Genomic DNA, 16,095 nt, shown 5'->3' with positions numbered 1-16,095 from the left:
TGAAATTGACAGGCATGACTAAGTTAGGTCTACTCTGAGGAAAACTTAGTTGAATACTACCTCTGGGTTTATACATTTATCTTACTCATTCACACCAAGTTATTCTGAATTATTTAGTCACTGGCCTCTGTTTTGCACACCATAGTTATTACATCATTATGATAAAACCCTCACTAAGTAAGGGCCCTGACATCTAGGCATTTCAAGCAAAAGTTTGCTCCTGTGCCCCACTAGGCATAAAACCTATATGCTTGCGATATGTGTGAACCAATTTTTATCTTTACAGTAAACTAGCTTCAAATACCTTGGAGGATGGGGAGATTAAAATACAAGGAAATTAATATATTTTGGGGAAATGCAAAGTTATTACTTGTAAACTTATTTTTATTCCACTGAAGTTCAAAAAGGATGTGATATTAGAAACAAAATTGTTTCTTACCCATGTAGCTGCAAGCTGTTTTGAGTAGTCCACTTTTTCCACACATCAATGTTTTTTCTCATAGTACCATCTCCACTGCAAGAGACATTCACACATGAATTCCAATGAAACCAGTAAGCTACATTCTGAGTCAGTAACACACCTCGTGTGTTTTGAAAATCAGAAATCATTGACTATTCTTATTTATTAATCGCTTTCTAAAACACTGTCTCAAGGCAATTTACACATAAGGTACCATATTTTTTGCTCTATAAGACTCACTTTTTCCCTCCTAAAAAGGGGAAATGTGTGTGTGTCTTATGGAGCGAATGCAGGCTGTGCAGCTATCCCAGAAGCCAGAACAGCAAGAGGGATTGCTGCTTTCACTGCGCAGCGATCCCTCTTGCTGTTCTGGCTTCTGAGATTCAGAATATTTTTTTTCCTTGTTTTCCTCCTCCAAAAACTAGGTGTGTCTTGTGGTCCGGTGCATCTTATAGAGTGAAAAATATAGTAATTATAAACAGTAAAAAACAGAAAAACAACTAACTAAAACTAAATCAAAACTAAACTAAAACGGTAACAAGTGGGTGGTCGTGGTAAAGAACATTTATCTACCTAGGAAAGTTTATTGGAGCAAATATGTCTTTAGTTGTTTCTGGAAAGTGCAGATAGTAGGTACTGATGGTATTTTTACAGGAATACTATTCCACAAAATAGAGGCACACTTAAAAGCTCTGCTCTGAGCTACTATAGAGGAGGCTTCTGAGAGCTTTGGAACTTGCTGGAGAAACTGTCCCACAGATGGCAGCTGTCTACTGGGTATAGAAGGGTTCAGGCAGTCTCTTAAATAACCTGATATTGAATTGTATAGGGATGGATATATTAATACAAACACTCTGAACTCGGCCTTCAGCCATGAGGTTACCAATGCATGAACTATTGTGGTCAGGCTGTAATTTCTCTTGAAGCACAAGGTGCGAAACTGATGATATCAACCACTAGGTTCTATCAGCACCAGAAAATCAACAGACTAGATTTGGCTTGCCCAAATCTGTAACCCTTCTAACACGTAGGACAATCCGTGCTCTGCTCAGCTTTTTTTATTCGAGGGGAGGGCAACTGGTGATCCCGGCACTAAAAGCTTTTGTTGGAAAAGTGATTCCCCAGATGTTCTATGGAGTAGAACTCTGGGGATGGAATCAGAAGCTGTTAGAACAGCTTGAAATCTTCCAAAATTTTTATCTCAGAAGAATTCTAGGCCTCCCTCAGAGTACTCCGGCAGGTCTCCTAAGAGTGGAAGTAGGATTACCTTCTGTGTCTGCCAGGGCCCACTTAAGATTCCTGCGTTTTTTTACCAACCTCACAGATGCCCCAAACACCTTATTTGCTAAACAAGCCTTTGTATCATTACAAAATAATACTACTTGGTGTAAAAACCTACTAGATATCCTATCCAGATACAATCTACCTGAGTTTAATACTCTCAAATTGTGGAGCACTGATAAAGTTCGGGAATGGATCTTTGAAAAAGACGCCTTTTTGGACTCCACAAAGATAAAAAAAACTCGGGGTTTTCCTACTGGCTTCCCCGAGTAAAAGCAGTCAAAATCTGTGCCAACTACTTGGTGGAGATCACTGATCCCACCCTTCGGAGAGCTTTCACTATGGCACGGTTTCAAACATTGCCAACTGCATATCTGACCGGTAGATTCACAAAAACCCCAGTAGAACATCGTTTATGTCCTTGCCTTATGAAAACTAAAGAGGATCTTACACATTACCTCCTCTATTGCCCCATCTACTCGGGCTTTAGAGACGCATTGCTGCAAATTATGCCCAACTCTATAACCAATCCTGAAGATAGAGTAAAATTCTTGTTAGTTGATGCAAACCCACATATTACCCATGTGGAGGCGGTTTTTGTGATGAAGGCCATGAAAGCCAGGGAAAGATTTATGGATGACAATGTAAAGACCCCTTCATCGTCTGTTTAACTTGTTGCTTGTTTTCCCTCTCTTTCTATTTTGTGGGATGAAGGTATTTGTTGGCATAGTATCTAATGAATTTTAATATTTTTAACTATTGTTGTGTTGATGTTTGTGTACAGGCATGGTCCTCACAATAAACGGATTTGTTGTTGACTAGATTTGGGAAAAAGCGATGCACACTTTTGTAATCTATTCTTTCAGTTACTCCTTTCCCTGTTTGTTTGTTTGTTTGTTTGTTTGTTTGTTTGTTTGTTTTTAAGCACAGCTGTTGTTAGTAAGACATTGGTTCGGTTTTTGAGCTCTTGCTATTTCAAAGCAGATGCATACTTCAAAGAAAAACTGAACAGGATGCAAAAGACAAACATGACAGTGATAAAAGGCACAACTAAAAATAATATTAAGGCTGAGAAAACTTTACTATGCTTTAATTTTAGAAACTTATGAATTATTTTGTATTCCACACTTCTTCCAATGAGCACAAAGTGGCATGGCATGAGCACTTTTGCTTCCCACATTTAGTAGCAATCTTGGGATATACAGTGGCACCTCGGGTTAAGTACTTAATTCGTTCCGGAGGTCCATTCTTAACCTGAAACTGTTCTTAACCTGAAGCACCACTTTAGCTAATGGGGCCTCCTGCTGCTGCCGCGCCGCCAGAGCACAATTTCTGTTCTCATCCTGAAGCAAAGTTCTTAACCTGAAGCACTATTTCTGGGTTAGCGGAGTCTGTAACCTGAAGCGTATGGAACCCGAGGTACCACTGTAATAATTTGCCCAAGGTTACCCATAGAGCTTTAACAGTGCAAGAGATTTGAACTCCGGTCTCTCAGATACAAATCCTATCTCCCTATACAAAACATCACACCCTACTTATCTTGATGTGATGTAAAGGGCACACTAGTATTAAAAAGTCATAAGCACTACAACACTAGCAACATTAAAAATAAATATAGCATACCTGCAAGGGACATCACATAATATCCTATCGTAAAAGAGGATCTCCTTCTTTCCATTAGTGGTGATCTGTAAATTAGGGATGCTGGAAGCATCATGATTTACAACCATGATGCAAGGACTGTTTAACCTTTTTGCTTGATGAACCAGTAAATAGCAGCGCTTGTTGTCAACATCATTTGCAATTACAAATCCCTCTAAAGGAAAAAAACAACGAACTCTTTAGGTTAAGGGTGGAATTTTGGAGGGGGGCAAGCAAATGATTTTTTCTGCAGTTTATTAGACCAGGTGCTCAAAAGAATATTAAAAAAACGTTATAAGCAAAAGCATAATTTATGAGAAATGTTTTTAGAATAATCATCAATATAAAGTACAAGAGATGTACAATGGATGTTAACATTTTGTAGGACATTTGTCTGATCTAATAAGCACATGATGTGATAGTTAAGTTACGGTTTGAGCATTGTTTTAAGTTATATAAAAAGAGAAGCCTGTTATAGATTTGTTTTTAACTGGTTTTAATAAAACAAGAAAAGCATTCTAAGAAATTATCAGTTATGAAACCACTAAGTAGCTTTGCCCACAAAAAATAACTCTGATGAAGTCAGGGCAAGGAGAAAGGAATTCTGTAGTGAGAGAGGTAAGAGAAAAGAAAGGGAAATTAGTTATGTCAACACATAAGGTGTCTGACACACTAGTGGCACTAAAAGTACAGAAAGAGAAGACGAAGACTGATAGATGACAAAAACAGGATGGATCTGGGAAAGCAGAGGGACAGGAAAAGGCCAACACAAAATGATGAAACGCAGCTAGCAAAAACAAAAGAAGAGGAAGTCCATTTTTGATCCAGACAAAGAACCCCAACAGGGAAAAGGTGCTTCTTGGGTGATGGCTTAAAGGTTCCAGAGTGGCCAAGTAAGAGAAATAATACACAAATACATATACCTCAATACTAACAAAATGTGTGACAAAGGGGTGTTTCCACTGAGGAAGGTGAAATGGTGGAATCCACAGGTAAGATCCAACTGCTAACAGCAACCATATTGAGGTTCCGGAAGCAGGTCCCTATCCTACGCAGGGTCTATACTGTTTGGCACCATGGGGCTTTAAGCCCTCTCCCTTTCATGAATCTTTCTGGCAAACCTTCAAAAAGATTACTTGAAGGTCCGCCTCCTGGATTGAATTGCATATTATGTGTGAGCAAACTGGGCACTAATGGCCACAATCCAATGCTAACCCTGAAAGGTACAGCCTTGACTGTAAATGAATTTTGTTTCTCAACAAAAAATGGGGCAGGGATCTCTATATACCACTCCATCTCACTTACCTGGAAAAGGAACATTCATGTCTGCGTGCAACATTTCAATAAGCTGGGCAGTTTTGGACCCTGGTGCAGCACACAGATCTAGAATCTACCAAGAGCAAAACAATACACAAATAAAAGATCTCATTAACATACGTACAAAAATTATATTACATATAGGTATCTCCCCACTTACACACGTTCAACTCGTGTGGAACCGCATATATGCAAAGCACTGGGAAATGGTTAAATAAATCAATTTAAACTGCAAAAATGGCACAAAAAGAGTGTTGAAACGGCTAGCAATCCCAGGAGCCTTTGCAACTGCAATCTCAGAAGCCTTTGGATCAGCCTTTGAAGCTGTGAAGAGTTGGAATTTGAGAAAGGAGGCTTGGAGGGAGCGATTGTGGTGGAGTTTGGCTTTTTAGATAGTGTCCCCCAATGTACGTGATTTCGTGTATACATACAGCACCCAGGAAAGTAACTCTCACAGCTGTATTATCTGCTTAGAAGTAGTTACTTCAGTCATATGGGGCAGAGTCTACAGAATTCTTCATTTCAGAAAGACGATACTAAGCCCTTCACAATACTACAAACATTCCAGTTAAAACTGGGAGATCTAATTAAGACCAGTCCATAGCAACTGAATAGAAGTACATCAATAAGGAATGCATTAATTCAAGTACGTGTTGAAATACCTTTCCCGCTAACTTCATAATCCTTTTCATTCTGAATGTATGCAATTGAAAAAGAATGAAGCAATAAAAGGATAAAACAATTAAGCTACTTGTGCAACTGGCCACTGCCCCTTTTAAGAAACAGAAATGTGTCTTATTGATACCCTGAAGCCAGGTTTCAAGAAATCCACTACCCAGGGTGAATTTGTAATATAAATTTATAATACAAAAAAAGAGCATATTAGGTGTACTGTGTACAAGACTTCAAGATCCAATAGCAATGCAAGGCCTACCTTATGATGAGACTGGACATCAAGGAGCAGGGGAGGAATCATACTGACAGCTTCTTGGCGACTAATGTTCCCCTAGAAAAATAAAATAAAAATTTGTAATCAGTGGCAACTCCAATTTCATGTTTTGAATATTTTAGATGCAGAAAACGTATATATGAAACCCTAATGTAAGTTTTATTGTTTTAAGCTTATCTGATTTTGTTCCTAACAAACCCTTAATGGGAGAATTCATTAACACATTGTCAGAAGTCACGTTCATGTGCAAGTTACTATTCACTGTGACACAGCAATCTCTAGTTCCCCAAGGGACATGTCAATGGCAAGAAAGGGAGTAACAATTCTTCAACGCAAAAGATCACAGCAAGACACAAAATGAATTAAAACAACAGCAATTTAGGAACGTACTTACACATTCTGTTTCACTAACAAGAAAATGATGGAATTTTTCTAGTTGTGGGGATTTTCGCAGGACCTTTCTGCTTAGGTTTGTATGCCATGCCAACTCTTCTGGATACCTAATGAAATATAGTTTTTATAAGAACTATCACCAGCATATTTGAAATGAAATAATGGAGCATGCCATTCCATTTTTATATATAAATGTTTTTTTATAAACAAAATAAACTAAATATAGAACATAAATAAGCAGTATTGCAGCAGGTTGACAACATGGACATTATCACGGGACCTATTCCAAAACACTACAAAAACACCCATTCTGGAAATCTGTTCAGACCATTATCTCTGATATGTTAGGATATCATATCCCTTTGGAACCTAAAATATTTCTGCTTGGTTATCTAAAATATGTAATTTTTGAAGATGATCAAGAAATACAGTTCAACCTACTAACTGCTGCTAAGCTTAGAATAGCTAAAAATTGGGGGGGGGGAGTATCTCCTACAACATCTGAATGGATTGAGAAATTTAGTCCATATTAAGTATGATTACGCTAACTTATTATAAAAGAATACATATAAACCTGTCTAACAGGTTTATGCAATTGCATTTTTAACTATATACACACAAATTTAACTTGTGTATGAAGCATGTAGAAACTGGATAATACTAGACGTAATAAGGTTACTCAATGAGGTAAAATAAGCATGCTACGCACAAAAACACATTGATGTCAGCAATGGGCTTTAAAGAGAACAAAAGCAGGATACTCTCAAGCCCTGATATATGTGTTTTAGCTACTTTATTATTTTAGTATGTATATTTTAGTCCTAGAAGCAATATTTATGGTCCACACACTCTTTCAAAGCATTTGCACTTACCCAGCTATTTAAAGATACAGACTTAGAACTAGGGATGGACAGAACAGTCTTGTTCCAATTTGTGTCCACAAGCAGACTAGTGGACAAATTCTGTCAAATGTCTGTTTGGATTTTCTTAGGCAAAGTACTAAAAACACCTCCACACCTTTTAAAGGTTTCAAAAAGTTATAAAGAAGTTATAAGGTGGCCCGAGGGATTTCCTGACTTTTTTCTTTTTGAAAACAACTCCTAGATCTGATACTGCAATAGGCGTGGGGACGGGGGGAATGGCTACCCCCCACTAGGTACATGAGGGCATCTATTGCTCTTTGTACCTTTACTCTGGAATGGGTGACATACAGTGGTGTCCCGCAAGACGAATGCCTCGCAAGACGGAAAACTCGCTAGACGAAAGAGTTTTCCGTTTTGGAGGTGCTTCGCAAAACGATTTTCCTATAGGCTTGCTTCGCAAGACGACAATGTCTTGTGAGTTCCTGCTGGTTCCCCCCCCCCTTTTCTAAGCCGCTTAGCCGCTTATCAGCTGATCCGATCAGCAGATAAGCCACTAAAAGCCGCTAAAAGCGCTAATCCGCTAATCTGTCAATGGGATTGCTTCGCAAGATGAAAAAACCGCTAGACAAAGAAAATCACAGAACGGATTCTTTTCGTCTTGCGAGGCACCACTGTACTATACCGTTACTTCCAGGAGCTTTTTAGTCAAATTTGATTAATATGGAAAGCACTGTGCTTTCTAGAAAAATGTCCTGTGCTTTCTTAGACCACACTGCAAAAAGAAAAACATGAGCTGGAGCAAATCATTCTTCGAAAGGTTCATAGACAAGCAATCTGATCTGCCTGCCTACATTAAGAGCCAAGCACGATCCATTGGATGTTGGCCAGGGAGGTTTGCTGCTAACTGTGGAGTGAACCAAAATCCTCCACCATCCCAACTTGGATCCTGAGAAGCCCATCTGCAAATGAAGGGCCCTCTTGTACATAGAACAGATTCCAATCCACCAGACATTCACACTGTTAGAAGCGGAGAGGCTATTTTCACCCATTCCCTTCCCCCTGAAGCCACTTCTCAATGGTATTTCATGCATGTATTTATGGGTCCAAACTGTCTTTATTTAGAATAATCTTTAAAAAGATCACACTGCAACTAACAAGTTGAGAATACCACATAGCAGGGGGGGGGAATGGCTAATAATACCTTCAAAGTCAGTGTAGACAATTACACAGCAAAGGCAAGAACATGCTAAATATGTTGATGGCCATCCTACAGGTAGTCTTACCAGCTTAATGGCTGAGGCATTTCAATTTTCTGACCGTCTACCACCTGGTTTTCTAATTCCTTGAAATATTTATTCTTCAAACAATGGAGAATTTCTTTAGCATGGCTACAAAATGAAAAACAACATTAGAACCGTAGAGTAAGAAAACAGTACAACCTATTATTTCACTGTAACTACTTTTAAAAATCTCAATAAAAACCTAATGCTAACTACTACCATAGTTACAGGATTTTTGGAATGGACTCATTTTCTTGAAAAGTACATTTTACATGACCAAGCACTCTGGAGGCTGTTCGAAATTTAATCAGTATGCCAATTTACTACGAGGTACCCACCGCTACCTCAAGGCTTTCTCCATATTGCCACAGAAGTCTTGAGTCTCTTTTACAGCCAGAATAGAGAAAACCAAATAGTAACTGTCCTCTCCATGAAGTAGCTTCTGTGCCACTGTTTATAAGAAGACGAATAATAGTACTTTATAAAGTATTTTATAAGCTGTTTAACTCTTATAAAGGAGGGGGGGATAGGTAAGTGTTACTGTCAGGTCTGTTAAAATAGTGGGCTCTATACAACCCCCCACAACCCTGCCAAGCTGAGAACCTGCTATTAGATCTTTCCCACCCCTCAGGTGAGATAAAAGGAAAAGTGACATGAATCTTTTATCAGAGGTTGTATTGTTGTTGACTAAGGGTGTACAATTGAATTAAGGAAATACTTGTAGTATTTGGAGAAAGGAATTAAGAGTGTGCCAGAATATTAAATTTGGATCTAATATTAAATTGGGGCGCGGGTGGCGCTGTGGGTTAAATCACAGAGCCTAGGACTTTCCGATCGGAAGGTCGGTGGTTTGAATCCCCGTGACGGGGTGAGCTCCCATTGCTCGGTCCCTGCTCCTGCCAACCTAGCAGTTCAAAAGCACGTCAAAGTGCAAGTAGATAAATAGGTACCACTCCGGCAGGAAGGTAAACGGCATTTCCGTGCGCTGCTCTGGTTCGCCAGAAGCAGCTTAGTCATGTTCACATGACCCGGAAGCTGTACGCCGGCTCCCTCGGCCAATAAAGCGAGATGAGCGCCGCAACCCCAGAGTCGGTCACAACTGGACCTAATGGTCGGGGGTCCCCTTTACCTTTACCTATTAAATTAGAATCTTTGTGTTCGATGCAAGTTGTGTCGATCACGTACAAGTGTGCTTGGGTGGAATTGAATGGTGTGCATTTTTAACTGTTGTTAGATTAAGCTGTGCTTATTGCTATACAACAGGGTCTGGAAATTTAATTGGATCAATTTGTTTAATGGTATGATTGGGAAAAATGAGATGGTTTTCTTTTGCCTAGTTGTCCATCATGTTATTGTATGTTAAAAAGGTGGAATTCATACTTTTTAGTTGATATTCATTTCTAATGTTTAACCCTGATGTGGCATATGATTGTCCAGAGAGGCCTTGGGCTGGATTAATTCAACCTCTGTTCTGGGACTGCTTGTGTGAGCTCTTCAATGAACAAGCCTGCCATATTAAGCAACACACGTTTTTAGCATAGCCTGCCCACATCCTGGATAATACAAGCTACACAGGTATAGTTTGGTATTACTTCAGAAAACTGCCCGGTGAAGCAAGTTCTGAAGATTTTTGAAGAGGTACAAAGACCTGCAAAATATTTGCTTTTGCCAAGCACCAACAGTGCAAGGATATAAAGTCTATGGCTTTTGAGATGTAGGGGGTCCAACTCCCTTTGCTCCCAGCCAGCACAGCATAATGGCCAAGAGCTTTGTAGTCCAACGTGGACTTTATCCCTGTAATAACACAACAAAAAATTTAACTGCATACACCACAAGCTTTGGTTTGATTCAGCAGGGCTCTTATGTTCCATTTCCATCAACCAACCGCAACTTTTAAGATTTTGCACACAGTTGTAGAAATCTGTCATTGGGCCAAAAATAATTGTGTTTAATTTCATAAGAAGCTTCAATTGTGAAGGAACCAGGAATGCAGTCCTCCCTTACTACAGGGCTTCCTTATTTATTAAGAAAACTTATGTCAGTTGCATTCTCCACTTTAAAGCTTTCAAACTTATATATATGCTTATTGGAAGGGAGCACGTTTCCTCTCAAAGGGGAAACTGGATTCCCCCTCCCTCTCCCCAATACATAAAAGGAGTACTGGCTAAGAGACAAGCAGAGCAATCCCAGCTCCTAATCCACTGCGCTGAGGTCTGGATGGAACAGACTCTGCTGAACTTCCCAGATGGAGAAGACACACCGGGGGGGGGGCACTCTGATGTGAAACCCAAAACAGGAGGTGGAAGATACAGATAGCAGCATCCCCATGAGTGGAAACCCCAGAAATTGGGTCTCTCAGGGATGGGGCATTCTGCTGTCACAGGCCCAATCTGGGACTCTTCACTGCACCAGCCTCATGGCATAAATGTCAGGGCTGTGAATGTTCTGCTGCATCAAGTGCTGCTCTCCATCCTCACGAAGGATTAAGACTGCAGTGTGAACTATGTAATTCAGAAAGTCCCTGGTTTGAAATCTTGACAATGAACTCACTATGAGTTCCTCACTAGGTTAGGAACTCTCTCACCTTGACTCTTCCCTCCACTTTAGAATACAGTGGTACCTCAGGTTACATACGCTTCAGGTTACATACGCTTCAGGTTACAGACTCCGCTAACCCAGAAATAGTACCTCGGGTTAAGAACTTTGCTTCAGGATGAGAACAGAAATAGTGCTCCGGCAGCGCAGCAGCAGCAGGAGGCCCCATTAGCTAAAGTGGTGCTTCAGGTTAAGAACAGTTTCAGGTTAAGAACGGACCTCCGGAGTGAATTAAGTACTTAACCCGAGGTACCACTGTACGGGGATAATAGCTGCAGGGACCACAACTATGAGCTGCTTTCATCACTTTTAAGATCATTGGATAGAAAAGAAATTTTATGCACACGTAACCACGACTGGACCCAATGGTCAGGGGTCCCTTTAACCAAATTTTAGAAAACATGTAAAATTTTGACCCACCCCATTCTCTATGCACCAGCAACCCAATTTTGCTCACCTCTTGTACCCTGTGATGCGGAGTGTGGCAGGGAGTGGCTCCCGCAGAGCCGCCATGAAGCTCTCCCACTCCCCAGGAGGCACGATGCCCTGCTTGCCATAGTAGAGCTCGAAAAGCTCATTCTCCTTCACAATCTCCGGGTAGCAGCTTTCAGGCCAGCACTGAAAATGAGTGGGTGTGAAAAGTTAGAAAGAGTCAGCAAATCCCTTCTTCTGTGTCTTCAGAACTGCAGGTGCGGACATACGCCAACAGAGAAAGTGAATGGGCTTTGTGGTTTTATTGTGCACTGTCAACTACCAAGTTCTTTGGACGAAGGGTAGAATACAAATTTAATAAATAACAACAATTATGGTAATAATAATAGAACTCCCTGCACACAAAAATCTAGCACGTTAAGGAGGCCAGCCCTTCTTTACCCACCCGACATGAGCTATCTCCTTCCATTCCCAGTAAGTACCATTCCTTCTTCATGAGCCTCCTCCGTGTAAGATCTGGAGGAGGATGGCAGCATGAAAATCAAGAATGGGATTTCTCCCATTTGTGGGATGCTCTCCCCAGGGAAATTCGCCTGGCATCTTCATTATATATTTTTAGGCATCAGGAGAAAATATTCCTCTTCAACCAGGTCTTGGGTGGATTAATATTCTACACTTTTTTTAATGTGTCTGTGGGAAGGGAGGGTTATTGCTTTGCTGTTTTACTAAGTTTTTGACTTTCTATTTCATTCTGTGAACTGTCCTGAGATCTTATGCCAAATAAATGAATTGATTCAATAAATCAATAAGCCCCAAGCCCATCCCGATGTGCAAGAACAGGAACCCTACCCCCCCACCCGCCGGCAAAAGGCATGCGTAGGAGACACGTGTACAACGAGACACGCGTACAAGGAGCAACGTGTAGAGCGAGACACGGGCACAACGAGACACGTGGAGAGCGAGGCACGCGTGGAGAGAGACACGTGTAGAGCGAGACATGGGCACAATGAGACACGTGTAGGGCGAGACACGCGGAGAGCAAGACACGCGTGGAGAGAGACACATGTAGGGCGAGACACGGGCACAATGAGACACGTGGAGAGCGAGGCACGCGTGGAGAGACACGTGTAGAGCGAGACACGGGCACAATGAGACACGTGTAGGGCGAGACACGCAGAGAGCAAGACACGCGTGGAGAGAGACACATGTAGGGCGAGACACGGGCACAATGAGACACGTGTAGGGCGAGACACGCGGAGAGCGAGACACGCATGGAGAGAGACACGTGTAGGGCGAGACACGGGCACAATGAGACACGTGTAGGGCGGGACACGTGGAGAGCGAGACACGCGTGGAGAGAGACACGTGTAGGGCGAGACACGGGCACAATGAGACACGTGCAGGGCGAGACACGTGGAGAGCGAGACACGCGTGGAGAGAGACACGTGTAGGGCGAGACACGGGCACAATGAGACACGTGTAGGGCGAGACACGTGGAGAGCGAGACACGCGTGGAGAGAGACACGTGTAGGGCGAGACACGGGCACAATGAGACACGTGTAGGGCGAGACACGCGGAGAGCGAGACACGCATGGAGAGAGACACGTGTAGGGCGAGACGGGCACAATGAGACACGTGTAGGGCGAGACACGCGGAGAGCGAGACACGCATGGAGAGAGACACGTGTAGGGCGAGACGGGCACAATGAGACACGTGTAGGGCGAGACACGTAGAGCGTGAGACACGCGTGGAAAGAGACACGTGTAGGGCGAGACACGGGCACAATGAGACACGTGTAGGGCGAGACACGGGCACAATGAGACACGTGTAGGGCGAGACACGTGGAGAGCGAGACACGCGTGGAGAGAGACACGTGTAGGGCGAGACACGGGCACAATGAGACACGTGTAGGGCGAGACACGCGGAGAGCGAGACACGCATGGAGAGAGACACGTGTAGGGCGAGACGGGCACAATGAGACACGTGTAGGGCGAGACACGTAGAGCGTGAGACACGCGTGGAAAGAGACACGTGTAGGGCGAGACACGGGCACAATGAGACACGTGTAGGGCGAGACACGGGCACAATGAGACACGTGTAGGGCGAGACACGCGGAGAGCGAGACACGCGTGGAGAGAGACACGTGTAGGGCGAGACACGGCCACAATGAGACACGTGTAGGGCGAGACACGTGTAGGGCGAGACACGTGTCAAGAGAGACACGTGTAGGGCGAGACACGGGCACAATGAGACACGTGTAGGGCGAGACACGTGGAGAGCGAGACACGCGTGGAGAGAGACACGTGTAGGGCGAGACACGCGGAGAGCGAGACACGTGTAGGGCGAGACACGGCCACAATGAGACCCGTGTAGGGCGAGACACGTGTAGGGCGAGACACGCGGAGAGCGAGACACGTGTAGGGCGAGACACGGCCACAATGAGACCCGTGTAGGGCGAGACACGTGTAGGGCGAGACACGCGTGGAGAGAGACACGTGTAGGGCGAGACACGTGTGCAACGAGGCCTCAGCCAGGCCCAGGCCCTGACTCACCCCAGGGCCCTTCTCTCGGGTATTCGGCTGCGGCTGCCGCCTGTGGCGCTGCCTGCGGCCCATCGCGCCCGCACCACGCAAGGCCTCGACCCGAAGCGGAGCCGACGACGAGCCTCCCACAGCCGCGGACGCCACGCTGCGTTGGGGAGACGTGATGCGCATGCGCAGAAAAGGGGGAAGGAGGGAGGGGGGGGAAGAAAGAGGACATCATATTTTAAACTCGCACGACGCCCGTTTAGTTTCCGGGTTCCTTTGCCGGCTTTCGGCTTGCGCGTGCGCGTCAGAGTCGAGCGCAAGGGCTGCAGCGGAGCGTCGGTCCTGCGATATTGCAAGCGGTACATCGCGTGTATCAGCAACGGACAGGGCGACAGAGAGCTCACAGCACGCTCTTTCCTAGCCCAGAGGTTTCTTGGGCGTCTTTAAATTTCCATTAAAAGTTGCTGCAAAGCGTTTGCAATTGCGTGCGCTGGGCATTTAATGAATGGAAATTTAAAAACTTACAAGAAACCTCTGGCCAGCCAGAACTTGGTGGAAGGAAGTAAAATGTGGCTTTCAGTCGTCTTTCTCATTCCAAACAGAATGATGCAGAAGACTAGCTCACAGATACAGAAAGAGAGCAGGCAGAGGGGTTCAGTGAGGTCTGTTTCCAGGAAGAAAAACTGAAGCACTGGCAAGAAAGTTTTTTAAAAGTTTTAAAAACTAAATAAATATGAATTATAGAATACGAAAAACCCATGCCTCTTTAATGGTGTTGCAAGGCCAGATGAAAGACCCCATTGATGTCACCTACTTACAAACCTTGTTAAGTTGCTGCTTAAAGCTGGAATGGCCTGGGATGAGCCAGAACAGCAGCTATATAAATAAGATCCCCCCCCCCATGTTTGAGACACCTGAAATCCATATTTTTCGAATGCAAACCACTCTAGTATTACAATTTATTTACCTCTTAAAACCATAAATTCTTCTGAAACAGAACATGGTTTCAGCCTCGTGTAACCCTAGCATATTTGCAACTAATTAGTGCATGAAGGGATTAAAGAGTAATTGTCCTGACGGCTTAGTCTATGCCACTTCCCCTCAGTTTGGGAGGAAAGGGGTTGCCAAATCTTTGTTATCTCACTCCTCATGTGGATTTCAGTACATCTTTACAGGAACTCCTTCCAGGCAGCCACATGGCTTTAACCAGCCTCTCTTGTTTCAGAGCAGAATGGAGACTTGCCAAACATGTGATCTCTGTGTTAGGGAAGTGGAATAACTTGGAAAGAGCTATTAAAAGGGAGTGTTTTAGGAACACACTGGAAGGGCACATTTTAAAAGTTTTACAGCTTACGTTCAAACATTGCCTCCTACATTGCAAAGAATTGGGGCAGGGTGGGGTGAGTGGAATGGGAGGGGAAAGAACCAGGAATTTTAGGCAGGGCATGTTTGTCCCACTTTCCGATCCTGAAATGTTGGGCGGTATGTGCTAAGATAAGGGACGTAGGTGGCGACGTGGGGGACGTGGGAACTTTCTTTTCTGAAGCTATGATGACATGGACTAGAATTGACCAAATATGGGTTACTAGTGGGATGGCCACAAAGATAAAGAAAGTGGAAATCTGCCCAAAAACCTGCTCCGACCACAATGCTGTAAAGATGGAGATGAAGTTAACAAGAGCTGGCTCCTTCAGATGGAGGATGAATGACACCTTATTCAGAGATGAAGAGGTCTACAAAAAGGCCCAAAAAACTTTGAGAGATTATTTCGAAATAAATTTAAAAACAGATGTTGAAAAAAGAGTAATTTGGGACGCAAGCAAAGCTGTTATGCGAGGATTTTTAATACAACAAAATACAATAAAGAAGAGAAGCCAAAATGAGAAAAAAGGATAAGATTTTGGAAAAGATAAAAGAAGGAGAAAAGAAATTGAGATCTAAACCAAAGTCCCAAGAGATTTTGAGAGAAATTAAGTTATATCAGATGCAATATATGGAATTGATGAATCAAGAAATAGAATGGAAGATCAAACAAATGAGACAAAGGACATTTGAATCTGCAGATAAATGTGGTAAACTTCTGGCTTGGCAATTGAAGAAAAGACAGAAATTAAATACGGTTGCAAACCTAGAGGTTGAAGGAAAGAATATATATAAGCCAAATGAGATTAGAAACTGCTTCCAGAACTATTTCAAAAAATTATATTCGCAAGGGCCGCAGAAAGAAGGGGACATAGATGAATTTCTAAAGAAATACGGACTACAAAAAATTTCTCATCAAAGTAAAATAGATCTGAACCAGAAAATAACTGAACAAGAGATAGAAGGTGCCATTCAAAACATGCAACCAGGCAAA

At 42.9% G+C, this 16,095-nt stretch overlaps 1 protein-coding gene across 2 annotated transcripts in view; it reads right to left on the bottom strand.

The window, feature by feature from the left end:
• Window positions 1–13,940, bottom strand: part of NSUN2 (NOP2/Sun RNA methyltransferase 2) — a 36,939-nt gene extending 22,999 nt beyond the window's left edge. For both annotated transcript variants that reach the window (XM_082234321.1, XM_082234322.1), the window contains exons 1-8: window positions 13,764–13,940; window positions 11,237–11,397; window positions 8,188–8,292; window positions 6,043–6,148; window positions 5,634–5,705; window positions 4,688–4,772; window positions 3,365–3,557; window positions 440–514 (exon numbers count right to left, since the gene is read on the bottom strand). In XM_082234321.1, coding sequence (XP_082090447.1) covers window positions 440–514; window positions 3,365–3,557; window positions 4,688–4,772; window positions 5,634–5,705; window positions 6,043–6,148; window positions 8,188–8,292; window positions 11,237–11,397; window positions 13,764–13,925 — 959 coding nt within the window. In that variant the 5' untranslated portion in view covers window positions 13,926–13,940. The remainder of the gene's footprint in view (window positions 1–439; window positions 515–3,364; window positions 3,558–4,687; window positions 4,773–5,633; window positions 5,706–6,042; window positions 6,149–8,187; window positions 8,293–11,236; window positions 11,398–13,763) is intronic.
• Window positions 13,941–16,095: the final 2,155 nt, after the last annotated feature.

This window comes from Podarcis vaucheri (assembly GCF_965113315.1).
Source record: "Podarcis vaucheri genome assembly, chromosome: 8".
In the NCBI taxonomy this organism is placed as follows: Eukaryota; Metazoa; Chordata; class Lepidosauria; order Squamata; family Lacertidae; genus Podarcis; species Podarcis vaucheri.
Note: the sequence above shows the minus strand (reverse complement) of the source record. Positions and strands in the feature narration are given on the sequence as shown.